The sequence below is a fragment of the Theropithecus gelada genome, chromosome 1 (genome assembly GCF_003255815.1).
Source record: "Theropithecus gelada isolate Dixy chromosome 1, Tgel_1.0, whole genome shotgun sequence".
NCBI classification, from domain to species: Eukaryota; Metazoa; Chordata; class Mammalia; order Primates; family Cercopithecidae; genus Theropithecus; species Theropithecus gelada.
In genome coordinates this window covers 186,722,813-186,737,091 of record NC_037668.1, presented here as the reverse complement: position 1 = coordinate 186,737,091, position 14,279 = coordinate 186,722,813, and the positions used below count along the sequence as shown (strand labels likewise).

At 41.0% G+C, this 14,279-nt stretch overlaps 1 protein-coding gene across 5 annotated transcripts in view; it reads left to right on the top strand.

Moving 5' to 3' along the window:
• The window catches only part of SOAT1 (sterol O-acyltransferase 1), a 63,426-nt gene extending 54,952 nt beyond the window's left edge, over nucleotides 1–8,474 (top strand). For 4 of the 5 annotated variants that reach the window (XM_025389463.1, XM_025389473.1, XM_025389470.1 and 1 more), the window contains 4 exons: nucleotides 776–874; nucleotides 2,527–2,662; nucleotides 3,530–3,675; nucleotides 5,974–8,474. In XM_025389463.1, the coding sequence (XP_025245248.1) occupies nucleotides 776–874; nucleotides 2,527–2,662; nucleotides 3,530–3,675; nucleotides 5,974–6,030 (438 nt within the window). In that variant the 3' untranslated portion in view covers nucleotides 6,031–8,474. The remainder of the gene's footprint in view (nucleotides 1–775; nucleotides 875–2,526; nucleotides 2,663–3,529; nucleotides 3,676–5,973) is intronic. The other variant, XM_025389471.1, reaches the window with a different exon arrangement.
• The last annotated feature ends 5,805 nt before the right edge of the window (nucleotides 8,475–14,279 follow it).

Here is a 14,279-nt window from a genome sequence, read left to right as displayed (position 1 = left end):
GTCTAGTTCTATAGGAGTGACCTCAGCAAATTATTCATTTAAGACAGCTGAGCAGTTCACGAGGGAAATAACTTTTCCCTGTTTTGTTTTGAAAGGTATTAATTTTGCTTCAGATAGTATCCTTATGCTTCTAAAGTTGGAATAAAGCTCTAGAATTAGAGTCAGAATGGCTCATAGCATTCTTTAACCCTACCTAAAGCTCTCTTTCAGTTTGGTTTGTTTTTGGCAACACTCCAAGTCTACCAACTTCTTTCTCAAACATTAAGTGCGGATTGCAGATTTTAGATAGCTGATCTCATTCATCTGATCTTAAAATTGGGAGCAAGAAATATATATAGGGATACCAGGACTTTGAGGTGACCACCGTCTCACTCTTTGGGTAATTTTGCTATTTCTGGTAACCACCAAACAGCTCTCTAGTGTTAGCACTCTATCTGGTCTTCATGACCATAGAATTTTCTCATGACATTCTAGCAAGGTAAGGGGGGTGGGGCTTACTGATTGCTGTTCAGATGGACATAGACTTAAATGGTTCTGTGTGTTGTGTATGAACCTAGGAACTAAATCATACATAGTACGAGAATTCATGTCATATTCAACGTTAATAACCAAAATGCCTTTGAAGATTTTTCTCTCATCAGCATATGAACCAACAGTTTATCACAGTGTACTTTGGTTTTTCTGTTACATGTGTTCTTTGGGAAAGTCAGGGGGGGTTGCTTTTGGGTGGTGTGTGTGTGTGTATATAGTTTTATACCTTTACTTTTTCCCTCAGGATTGGTGGAACTCCACATCATACTCTAACTATTACAGAACCTGGAATGTGGTGGTCCATGACTGGCTATATTACTATGCTTACAAGGACTTTCTCTGGGTAAGCAGCAAGATTTAAGTTAATGTTATTTAAGAAATAGAGATTCTTTTTCAGAAAGTATGAGTATTATACAGATGGAAGAAGTTATATTTAATTGTTCATGAGGAGAGGGTGATAGTATATTTTCAGTTTTCTTTTGAGAAATTTACCATGTAGAAACCTGCTTTGAATGGTGCTGCTTAGAAACCACTGTGTACAGTAGTAGGTCTAATACTGTGTCTTTTGCTCTGAATTTTATCTTACGTAACAAAGTGAGAATGCATGGAGGTTGGAGCTGAAATGATCCACCAATAATAGATAGTTTCTTTTTTTTTTTTTTTTTTTTTTTTTGAGATGGAGTCTCACTCTGTCGCCCAGGCTGGAGTGCAGTGGCGCGATCTTGGCCCACTGCAAGCTCCGCCTCCCGGGTTCATGCCATTCTCCTGCCTCAGCCTCCCGAGTAGCTGGGACTACAGGTGCCCACCACCACGCCCGGCTAGTTTTTTGTATTTTTAGTAGAGACGGGGTTTCACCATGTTAGCCAGGATGGTCTCGATCTCCTGACCTCGTGATCCGCCCGCCTCGGCCTCCCAAAGTGCTGGGATTACAGGCGTGAGCCACTGCGCCCGGCCTAGATAGTTTCTTATGAATCTCATTGCCAACAAATAATCTCCCTATGGTCTTTTTCATTCATTTTTCTTGGTTGAAGGTGGAGAAACACTTTTTTTTTTCCCCCACTCTTGTTGTCCAGGCTAAAGTGCAGTGGCATGTTCTCAGCTCACTGTAACCTCCGCCTCCCGGGTTCAAGTGATTCTCCTGCCTCAGCCTCCCAAGTAGCTGGGATTACAGGCGCCCACCACCCAGCCCAGCTAATTTTGTAGTTTTAGTGGAGATGGCATTTCTCTATGTTGTTGGTCAGGCTCGTCTGGAACTCCCAACCTCAGGTGATCCACCCACCTCGGCCTCCCCAGAGTGCTGGGGTTACAAGCGTGAGCCACCGCGCCCAGCTGAGAAACACTACAGTGAGAAACACCTTTGTGTGGATTTGTATCTCTCCAATCAGTGACACCTGGCTTTCAGACATTCTTTAGAGCAGAATATACTTAGACTGATGAGATGTAATCTTGAATCTCCTGGTTGATTAATACTGGTATCTGGATTACAGTTTTTATTAAGTGAGGACACCATTTGGCTTAGTGGCAGCATCTTATGGTGGAAATAGCATTGTATTAATATTTGAGTGCTAATTCTGTCATTCAGGTGTAGTTTCACATATGGATAAGGCAAGTCCCTTCTCCTTCTGAAGTCTTAGTTTTGTTATGTGTAAAAATGGAGAGGACACTTGCCCCATCTGCCATACAGTGTTACTCTAAAGACTGAAATTCAATATGTTTCATTTATATAGGAAAACTATGTTTTGTCAGTTGTAATAACTTACAAATATAAATTATTGATATTTTTGAAAATAGACTCATATTTGAAAAATAATAAGTATTTGTAAGTATATATGATTTGTAATTATTTTAATAGATTTGGATTAATCCAAGGAGTAGACTTAGAAAGTTAAGTACAAATATAATAGGTACCTTTGGCATATAATTTTACATCCTGTATAATTCATGCTTGCTTTAAATTTTTAAAAATTACTTTGTAATGTTTTCCTTTTTCTTTAGTTTTTCTCCAAGAGATTCAAATCTGCTGCCATGTTGGCTGTCTTTGCTGTATCTGCTGTAGTACACGAATATGCCTTGGCTGTTTGCTTGAGCTTTTTCTATCCCGTGCTCTTTGTGCTCTTCATGTTCTTTGGAAGTAAGTATCTTGGCGTGCTGTGAGTACTGGGTACTATGCTAAAAAAGAAAACCAGATAGAAAGGAAACTATAAAATCAATGTAGGAGAACTAGATAGTAGTAGTAACACTTTAAGGTAGTACTTGTTTATCAGATGGTCAGAATATTGACTTTTAATAATTATACACAGCTCTGTCTCAAGATGTTTACACTTTGAAGTAGAGAAATGAACTAGGTAACCTCATGAAGACCATTGATGACACTGATTTGGTAGGTCATAAAAGTTATCTGTATAAACAGCTTTCCTATTCATAAACATTGTGATTATGCACCCCCTAGAAAACTGACAAGTTTTTGAGTGAGTAGAGAGGGAAAAGTTGGAATATGAATATTCTAATTCCATGAAATATATATACACATGTTCTGAAAACACTGATTTCTTGTAAGTTACTGATTTTAACACTGAAGCTTTATTTTTCTTTATAGAAACAGTGACCAGAATTTAAAAATATATAAACAGTTGTTGTGCACTGTGATTATGCAATGATAACAGCAGATATATCTGAAGCCCCTCATCTTCTGACAAATTATGTTTTGATACCTGTATATTTCTTTCTTTCTTTCTTTTTTTTGAGACAGAGTTTCACTGTCATGACTCAGGCTGGAGAGCAGTGGTACGATCTCAGCTCACTGCAACCTTTGCCTCTCTGCTTCAAGTGATTCTCCTGCCTCAGCCTCCCGAGTGGCTGGGATTACAGGCGCACACCACCACGTCTGGCTAATTTTTGTATTTTTAATAGAGATGGGGTTTCACCGTGTTGGCCAGGCTGGTCTCGAACTTCTGACCTCTGATAACTGTATATTTCTTTGTTGCCTTTCTATCTTTAGTGGCTTTCAACTTCATTGTCAATGATAGTCGGAAAAAACCAATTTGGAATGTTATGATGTGGACTTCTCTTTTCTTGGGCAATGGAGTCTTACTCTGCTTTTATTCTCAAGAGTGGTATGCACGTCAGCACTGTCCTCTGAAAAATGTGAGTCACCAATCTGGTTGGAGTGCAAAAGAACCTGTTTATTCTCTGATTGTGAGAGTTGGTGGGCAATGTTAAGGAGGATAGTAGTGGAGATTATGATGAATTAGTGTTAAAGAGAGGGAAATGAGGAGTAAAAGCATTCGTTCATTATCTGATCTTACTGTACTTGAAGTTTTTCCTTTTGTTTAGTTCTCTTCACATTTAACTCTCCTAGTTTTTGGTTTTCTTCTTTTACTGCCTTTTCTTTAGCCACTTCTAATTTTTTTCTTTTTCTTTTTTCTTTTATTTTTTTTTGAGACCGAGTCTCACTCTGTCGCCCAGGCTGGAGTGTAGTGGCTCTATCTCAGCTCACTGCAGCCTCCGCCTCCCAGATTGAAGCGATTCTCCTGCCTCAGCCTCCCAAGTAGCTGGGATTGCAGGAGCATGTCACCATGCCCGCTATTTTTTTGTATTTTTAGTAGAGATGGGGTTTCACCATGTTAGCCAGGATGGTCTCGATCTCCTGACCTCATGATCCGCTCACCTCAGCTTTCCAGAGCGCTGGAGGCACCGCGCCCAGCCAGCCGCTTCTAAGTATTCTCCAGGGTTTTCCTAATGCCATGTATGTCCCTACTACCACCACCTAAAACATATCTTCTTTTTTTTTTTTTTGAGACAGAGTCTCGCTCTGTCACCCAGGCTGGAGTGCAGTGGCCGGATCTCAGCTCACTGCAAGCTCTGCCTCCTGGGTTTACGCCATTCTCCTGCCTCAGTCTCCCAAGTGGCTGGTACTACAGACACCCGCCACCTTGCCCGGCTAGTTTTTTGTATTTTTTAATAGAGATGGGGTTTCACCGTGTTAGCCAGGATGGTCTCCATCTCCTGACCTCGTGATCTGCCCGTCTCGGCCTCCCAAAGTGCTGGGATTACAGGCTTGAGCCTCCGCGCCCGGCCTCTTTTTTTTTTTTTTTTTACTTCCTTCTAAATAAACTCTTGGACAACACTGAGATGCCTTCCATTACTCTTGATTCCATTTTTGTTTTTGGTTTTGGGTAATTATATTCAGGTTTCATTTATTCTTAGGACTTTAGTTTTTAGCTATACATGGGTACAGATTTTAGGAGGATGGCTTTTTTTTTTTTTTTTAAGAATTTTATTTTCAAGTAACATAGTATAGGATATAGACTTAGGAATTTTCTAGCAAACACTCTGGTTAATTTAATTGATGTGATCTGGTTAATTAAATCTATTAGCACTAGCTGAAAGTATTGCTTATAGTTATGGATAGAATTTCATGCTGGAAACACCCTAAGAAGTAGGATTGCCAGGCTTTTTGTGTATATAGGGCATGTCCTGTATTTAATACTTTTGTCCTGCCTCCTGTATGGGGTTTCTTAGAACACCCCAAATGTCCTATATTCTGCCTTTTTCAGTAAATTACAAAAAAATATGACAGATAGAGCTATTTGTCTCAAGTTTATCTAGGCATCCTATACTTACATTTGCTAAATTTGGTGGCCCTACTACTAAGTCATTCAGTCCCTACAACCTTCCAGGTTTGGAGGAGATGCCTTCTTGATATATTTCCTGGGTATTTCTCCTAGGCATCTGTAACTGAAGATGTCCATAATGAAATCAGTTTCCTCTCCAAAGCTTCCCCTCTTTCTGTGTATCCTATGTCTGTTAGGCTGCCTCAACTCCCCCTCTTTATTTCATACTGATCTCCTTTGTTCAACTGAAGTAATTGCTCTCGACTGTCCCTGGTCACCTGGATTCCACATATCAGATTTTATTCTCCTATCAAAATCCAATTTGGATGCCACATCTTCCATGATGATTTTTCAAATGCCTGCTTCCCTCTCTTTCCTATTTCTGAACTTTTGTAGTGCTTCATTTGCTCCTCCTTTCGATAGTTCAGTAATTTTAAACCTTGTATTAGTCATTTATATATATATATTTGTCGTCCTTAACCACCATTTAGATTTTAAGGTCCTAAAATAGGGCTGTGCTAAAATAAAAGATACAGAAAGAAATAGTGCCTATTTAGAAACTGGTCAAAGTCCACACAATTGTGTATAGTTTACTGGACTTTAAAAGCTTTATGTGAAGCATCTAAATTGAATAAATCTGTGTTATAGATAAAAGTACTGAACATCTTTTGAATTAGGGAGCTGCTTATACCTTGAGGGTTATTGAAATGGTGGGAGGCATTTTAGAGATGTACAATGTATCATATTGACATCCCCTGTCTACCTCCACACCTCCTCTACTCTGTACACAAATAAATTATTTTTCCATTCTTATTTTTCCCCACTGCAGCCCACATTCTTGGATTATGTCCGGCCACGTTCCTGGACTTGTCGTTACGTGTTTTAGAAGCTTGGACTTTGTTTCCTCCATGTCACTGAAGATTGAGTATTCTCCCTGATTTGGAGCCAGCTGTTTCCAGTTGCTACTGAAGTTATCTGTGTTATTTGAACCACTCCAGGCTTTACAGATGACTCACTACTCCATTCTTAGGTCACTTGAAGCAAAACTGTTGGAAGTTCACTGGAGTCCTGTACACTTAAGCAGAGCAGAACTTTTTTTGTGGGGCTGGGTCGAGGGAGAAGGCAGACTAATAGCTGAAGTAATGACAGATTGTTGCTGGGTCATATCAGCTTTATCCCTTGGTAATTATATCTGTTTTGTTTCTTGACTCCGTCCAATCAGAGAATAAACATCATTGTTTCTTGGCCACTGAATTAGCCAAAACAGGAAGAAATCACTTAAATACCTCTGGCTTAGAATTTTTTTCATGCACACTGTTGGAATGTATGCTAATTAAACATGCAATTGGGGAAGAAAAAATGTAGAACGATTTTTGCTATTTCTAGTAGAAAAAAAAGTCTGTTTTCCAAAGATAATGTTATACATCCTATTTTGTAATTTTTTTGAAAAAAGTTCAATTTTCCTCAGTTTTTACCTTGTTTTCTCTATAGATCATGATTTCTGTGAAGCAAAAAGATGCCTTTACCATGAATTCTTGAGTTTACATCAATAATACTGTATATTAAGGGGATCAGAAGTAGGAAGGAAAAAATAAAAGATAGCAGAGGAAAAAGAAAAACATTTCCTCTTATAACTTCCGAAGTAATTTGTAAAAAAGATTTGTAGAGTCAATCATGTGTTTAAATTATTTTATCACAAACTTAACATGGATGATATTCCTTTTTAACTTTATGGTAATAACTTCTTTGAAGTTATTTAGAAATATCCTTTGGAACAATTATTTTATTGCCTAATAAATACTGACTTTATCTTGAATTATTTTGCAGACTAGTGAGTCTGTAACATAAGTATTAATCACTTCCACTCATATTAAAGTGATCATTAAGGATCCAGAAGCTGGCTTCTGTGTTTGCTCAGTTATTATACTTTTAACTGTAGTAGGTTTTTAGGTGGAATAAATTAATACGTGATTGGTTTCAAGGAAATGTACTCTTATTATATAATACTTTCATTTTATAAGATGCCCATTTCTAATACCATGTGTGTAGAAATTATTTGTATGTATGAGGTATGATTGTAAAGATTGAGCATTGGAAGAGGTATCAGAGACCATGTAGTTCAACTTTCCACTCAAAGTAAGATTTATGAATTATTTAAATGATTGTTGTTACTTGGAACAGCCACTTGAGAGGCTCTCTTGGTATTGTTCGGAATTGTTTTAAAGTCAGTTTGAGTCTCACAAGAAGGTAAGTAGAATTTCTTAATAGTCACAACTTAATTTGAACCACAAGTATCTGGCTTAATCATGTATCTTATTCACGATACAACTGATGAGTTTAGGTAATTTTCAAACATTAAATCCAACTTCAGTGGACACAAATACACCTCAAAGGAGGTTATTTTTAAAAAAGTATTCTGCATGTTCCCGCAGTAATGTTCTGCACAACAGTATTGTAATTGTAATGGAATCATAACCTCCTAACTAGTTTGCTTTAATATGGCTTGTAATTCTTGACATTTTTCTTAAAATTAAAATGAATCAGTCTCTTGAATTTATAACTGCATTTTAAATATATTGGGAACAGATTGCTCTAAGGCCTGGTTATGAGCAAGCCAATCTTTTGAATCTAAAGAATGGAATTCTTAGGTTTATATTTCTGTTAAGAAATACTATAAATATGACTCTTATGAGAAGACTTTGTTGCTCTGTAGTGTTTCTGAATACTATATTTGTTGGATTGATCAAGGCTGTTTTTCAAAAAGCTCTCTGCTTCCTGTTTGTTTGTTTGTTTGTTTGTTTTTAGACGGAGTCTTGCTCTGTTGCCCAGGCTGGAGTGCAATGGCGTGATCTCGGCTCACTACAACCTCTGCCTCCCTGGTTCAAGCGATTCTCCTGCCTCAACCTCCTGGGTAGCTGGGATTACAGGCCCACGCTACCACGCCCGGCTAATTTTTGTATTTTTAGTAGAGACGGGGTTTCACCATGTTGGTCAGGCTGGTCTCAAACTCCTGACCTTGTGATCTGCCCGCCTCAGCCTCCCAAAGTGCTGGGAGTACAGGCGTTAGCCACCGTGCCCGGCTTCTGTTTCCTGTTATTAGTGATTTTTCTGCCCAAGATTGCGACAACAAATATGTAGAACTATACACTGTTTAGAATGCTGAGACTGCTCTAAGAAACTTTCAAAAACAGTAGCACTTCAAGGAATGCTCACTTTCTGTGAAAGAAACTGGTTTGATAGCCATAATCTTATTGCTAGCTGCTTTTAGCAAAAGTCTTTTCTTGAAACCACCCCCATACTCTTTAAAGAAATAAAAACTAAAATCTCTTGTTAATGTTTCGGGAAGATTTATTTTAAAGTAATAAGCTTAAAGCTTTTGTTTCTGTAAGATGTAATGATAGTAACTATTATTTTGGGCATATTAACCAACAGAACAACTATGTAGTATATATTTCACTTTCTCATTAGATCTCTAACTTGACCTTCTAGTACCTTTATGTATGAGGATAAATTTGTTAGATCCTTTTATTCCCAATCTTGGATAATGATGCAAAATGGAGTTTTGTTTTGTTTGTTGGTAGATTCATGTGCTAAAACTGTCCAGGTAAAATCGCTTTCCTCATGTTAGAATTTAATTAGAAAACTGAGGCTGCCCTATTTTTTTTTTTTTTTTTGAAACAGAGTCTTGCTCTGTCGCCCAGGCCAGTTTTTTTTTTCTCTTGTACAGATGAAAGCCATGTTGCCCAGGCTGGTCTCAAACTCCTGGACTCAAGGGATCTATTTGCCTCAGCCTCTCAAAGTGCTGGGATTATAGTTGTGAACCATAGCTCCTGGCTCCTGGCTCCAGAATCAATATTTTAATGGAAGATAGCTCATACTTTTTGTTTTTGTTTTTGTTTTGTTTTGTTTGTGGGTTTTTTGTTTGTTTGTTTGTTTGTTTTGAGAGGAGTCTTGCTCTGTCACCCAGGCTGGAGTGCAGAGGCGCAGTGTCGGCTGGCTACAAGCTCCGCCTCCTGGGTTCACTCCATTCTCCCGCCTCAGCCTCCTGAGTAGCTGGGACTACAGGCACCCGCCACTACGCCCGGCTACTTTTTAAAATATTTTTAATAGGGACCGGGTTTCACCTGTGTAGCCAGGATGGTCTCAATCTCCTGACCTCGTGATCCACCCACCTTGGCCTCCCAAAGTGCTGGGATTACAGGCGTGAGCCACCGCGCCCGGCTTTGTTTTTGTTTTTAAAGAGACAGGGCCTCACTCTGTCACCCAGGCTGGAGGGTAGTAGCGTGATCATAGCTCGCTGCAGTCTCAAACTGCTGGACTCGAATAGTGCTCTGGAGTACCTAGAACTACAAGTGCCTACCACCACACCCAGCTAATTGATTTGTTTTTTTGTAGAGATGGGATCTCACCATGTTGCCCAGGCTTGTCTCCAACTCCTCACCTCAAGCAAACCTCCCACTGCTGAAAGCTTTGGGATTACAGGCATGAACCACCAGGCCAGGCCCATACTTTTGTTAATAAAGTTTCAGTGACTTGCTTACTAATATGCAAAATTTCGTGTAATTTATGTAGTACTACATAACCCATGCTACATATGGTATGTATATGTACACTGTATACACACAAAGGTCTGTTCTGGGTATTGTTTTATGTATCTTATCTCAGGGTTTTATGCCTCTGAAATGGAGGGAACTGGACATAAATGTTCTGAGGAATAAAGTGTTGGTTGGTTTGTTTTTTTTTTGAGACGGAGTCTTGCTCTGTCACCAGGCTGGAGTGCAGTGGTGTGATCTCGGCTCACGGCAACCTCTGCCTCCTGGGTTCAAGCAGTTCTGCCTCAGCCTCCCGAGTAGCTGGCATTCCAGGTGCCTGCCACCATGTCTGGCTAATTTTTGTATTTTTAGTTGAGATGGGGTTTTACCATGATGGTCAGGCTGGTCTCGAACTCCTGACCTCATGATCCTCCAGCGTCAGCCTCCCAGAGTGCTGGGATTACAGGCATGAGCCATGCACCTGGCCAAAGTGAATGTTTTGGGTGAAGTTTATATAAGGATTTGACTTTTTTTTTTTTTTTAAATCATTATTAAAGTTTCTATCAGATAATACAGTGTTGGGGCCCTTTGTTGAAATAAAGTTACATATAGCAGGTGTAGTGGCTCATGCCTTTAATCCCAGTACTTTGGGAGGCCAAGGCAGGGCAATTGCTTGAGCCCAGAAGTTTGAGACCAGCCTGGGCAACATGGCAAAACCCTGTCACTACAAAAAATACAAAAATTAGCCAGGTGTGATGGTGCACGCCTGTAGTCCCAGCTACTCAGTCGGCTGTGGTGGGAAGATAGCTTCAAGCCAGGAGATGGAGGCTTCAGTGACTTGTGACCTGTGATCACACCATTTTATTCCTCAAAACATTTATGTCCCAGTTCCCTCCATTTCAGAGTCATGGGCAACAGAGTGAGACCCTGTCTTTAAAAAAAAACAAAAAAAAAAAAACTTACATATCAGCCGGGTTTAAAGAGAGGATAACATGCAACTACCGTAGTTGAAACAGAGTGTATCACTTCTTTCCCACCCTAAATTTAATGCCTAGTTGAAAGTCAGTAGACAATAATAAAGTTGATAAGCTTTAGGTTGGTAGGAAAACTATATAATCTATATAGTGTACTAAATCCTTATATGTTTTTGGTAAAATATAAAGACTTTAATAGCTAATTTGGACTTGAGAAAATGGGTTAATTTCACGAGTGCATATCACTTTTGACTATATTAGTCAGCATATTATTAAAGTTTAAAAAACTCTAAAACTTACTCTGTACTTTTTGTTTTCCTAAGTGCTCTCTTCCTTATTTCTACGTGACTACATTCACATTTCTGCTGTCAATAAGCCCTAATGGAGTGATAAACTTTAAGCTAGTAGATACTGCACCATGCTTTGTGGTGGTGGCTGCTTAATGAAATGGTAGCTGTACTTCCTGTTTGTTTTTAAATACCTTTGAAGCAGACAGTTCATGCACCCCATCATTTAGAGATGCAGTTTGAATTTCCATGGGCAAAGGTGCCAGTTTTGGATTGGGAAAGGAGCTGAAGCCCCAGTCGAGACTCTGCCATTTGGGGTAGTGCAGCAGATTCCTGTGTCTGTATCTTTCCAGTGTGTGTGTTAATCCATAGTGTTCTGAGCAGCGGAAGGGTCATGTAAATCTGAAGTTGTTATTAAAGGTTTTTCTATAGTTAAAGATGTCTTTTCTGATTCATTCTTGTAGGTTATTTTCCTGAATTCCTATTCCCGCCTCCCCGTGCAAGTCCTTGTCTGATCACTAGTACCAATACTTTGTTTAGTATGAGTTGTATTAGCATTAACTTAAACATTTTTAAATTTAAAAATATACAAAAATGGCAAAATACTGCACATGCGAATATGGTAAATATATTTGGAAGAAACCTAGTTTATTTTTTATTTTTTTGTATCTTTGAGACAGAGTCTCATTCTGTTGCCCAGGCCGGAGTACAGTGGTGTGATCTCAGCTTACTGCAACCTCCGCCTCCTAGGTTCAAGCGATTCTCCTGCCTCAGCCTCCCCAGCAGCTGGGATTACAGGCACGCATCACCATGTCTGGCTAATTTTTGTATTTTTTAGTAGAGACGGAGTTTCACCATATTGCCCAGACTGGTCTTGAACTCCGGACCTCAGGTCATTCGCCTGCCTCGGCTTCCCAAAGTGCTGGGATTACAGACATGAGCCACTGCACTCGGCCAGAAACCAAGTCTGTTTTATTTTATTTTATTTTTTTTGAGACGGAGTCTCGCTCTGTCGCCCAGGCTGGAGTGCAGTGGCGCGATCTCAGTTCACTGCAAGCTCTGCCTCCCGGGTTTCCACCATTCTCCTGCCTCAGCCTCCCAAGTAGCTGGGACTACAGGTGCCCGCCACCTCACCCGGCTAGTTTTTTGTATTTTTAGTAGAGACAGGGTTTCACCGTGTTAACCAGGATGGTCTCGATCTCCTGACCTTGTGATCCGCCCGTTCGGCCTCCCAAAGTGCTGGGATTACAGGCTTGCGCCACCGCGCCCGGCCCCAAGTCTGTTTTAAAAGCAACTTCAAGTGTATTCAGTATTAACTCTATGGTTCATGTTCATAAATGCTGTTCATCTTGATAACAGGCAACTTTATATGCTGAATATAGCCAAAAGAGAAGGCAAGCAACTGACCAGGACTTTCTTGTCCAGGCTAATGAAGGGGACTGTGTTAAAGGTTACCAATCAATTGTGGAGCCCAATTGTGACTTCGTACTTGCCTCAAGAAAAGCAGTGACAGGCCGGGCGCGGTGGCTCAAGCCTGTAATCCCAGCACTTTGGGAGGCCGAGATGGGTGGATCATGAGGTCAGGAGATCAAGACCATCCTGGCAAACACGGTGAAACCCCGTCTCTACTAAAAAATACAAAAAACTAGCCGGGCGAGATGGCGGGCGCCTGTAGTCCCAGCTACTCGGGAGGCTGAGGCAGGAGAATGGCGTGAACCCGGGAGGCGGAGCTTGCAGTGAGCTGAGATTCGGCCACTGCGCTCCAGCCTGGGCCGCAGAGCGAGACTCCGTCTCAAAAAAAAAAAAAAAAGAAAAAAGCAGTGACAGTGATTCTTCTGCTGTCTCTCTTTCTTGAGGCCGTTATTTGTTGCTTAATTCCTTTTGCTCTTGGCCTTTTAAAACCTGTGAAGGGGCCGGGCACGGTGGCTCATGCCTGTAATCCCAGCACTGGGAGGCTGAGGCAGGTGGATCTCTTGAGGTTGGGTGTTCGAGACCAGCCTGGCCAACATGGTGAAACCTTGTCTCTATTAAAAATACAAAAATCAGCTGGGCTCGGTGGCACACACCTGTAATCCCAGCTACTTAGGTGGCAGAGGCATGAGAATTGCTTGAATCCAGGAGGCAGAGGTTACAGTGAGCCAAGATCATGCTTCTGCATGCCAGCCTGGGTGACAGAGTGAGACTCCATCTCAAAAACAAAACAAAAACCTGTGAAGGTATCTAAGAAAGCATTGCTCTACCTCTGATGGGTAGAAATGGACTTTAGGTTTTTAATGAAAGGTGTCAGGCCTCTGAGCCCGAGTCAAACCATCGCATCCCCTGTGACTTGCAGGTATACGCCCAGATGGCCTGAAGTAACTGAAGAATCACAAAAGAAGTGAAAAATACACTGCCCTGCCTTAACTGACGACATTCCACCACAAAAGAAGTGAAAATGGCCGGTCCTTGCCTTAAGTGATGACGTTATCTTGTGAAAGTCCTTTTCCTGGCTCATCCTGGCTCAAAAAGCTCCCCCACTGAGCACCTTGTGACCCCCACTCCTGCCTGCCATAGAACAACCCCCCTTTGGAATTTTCCTTTACCTACCCAAATCCTATAAAACGGCCCCACCCTTATCTCCCTTCACTGACTCTCTTTTCGGACTCAGCCCGTCTGCACCCAGGTAATTAAAAAGCTTTATTGCCTACACAAAGCCTGTTTGGTGGTCTCTTCACAGGGACGTGCGTGACAAAAGGTGAAAAGCGGTTGGCTAGGAGATAAGCCTTTTAAGACTAAGGGAAACCAGTTTTGGAGCAAGATAGGGTTGCTTCCCCCTGCTATCGTTTGAATATGTCTCCTCCAAAATTCAGGTATTGCCAATGTGCTGTTATTCAGGCAGAGCCTATTTTTTGGAGACAGTGTCTTGTTCTGTCGCCCAGGCTGGTGTGTGTCGTGCGATCTGGGCTCACTGCAACTTCCACCTCCCAGGTTTACATGATTCTCCTGCCTCAGCTTCCTGAGTAGCTGGAATTACAGGTGCCGGCCACCATGCCCACCTAATTTTTGTATTTTTAATAGAGACAGAGTTTCACCATGTCAGCCAGTATGGTCTTGAACTCCTGACCTCAAGTGATCAACCCGCCTCAGCCTGCCAAAGTACTGGGATTACAGGCATTGTTATGCCCAGACCGTTTATTCCCCGAAGAAGACCACCAGAGTCCAGAGTCAAAGCTAAGCAGCAAGGATCTTTATTACAGGTTCGAACCTGGAACTCTCACTTGCTCGCGAAACGAGACGGGCAGGAGAGCTCCCCTACTGAGCTCCGAGCAGTGTTATATAGTCTAAGAAAAGTGGGCATAGAGT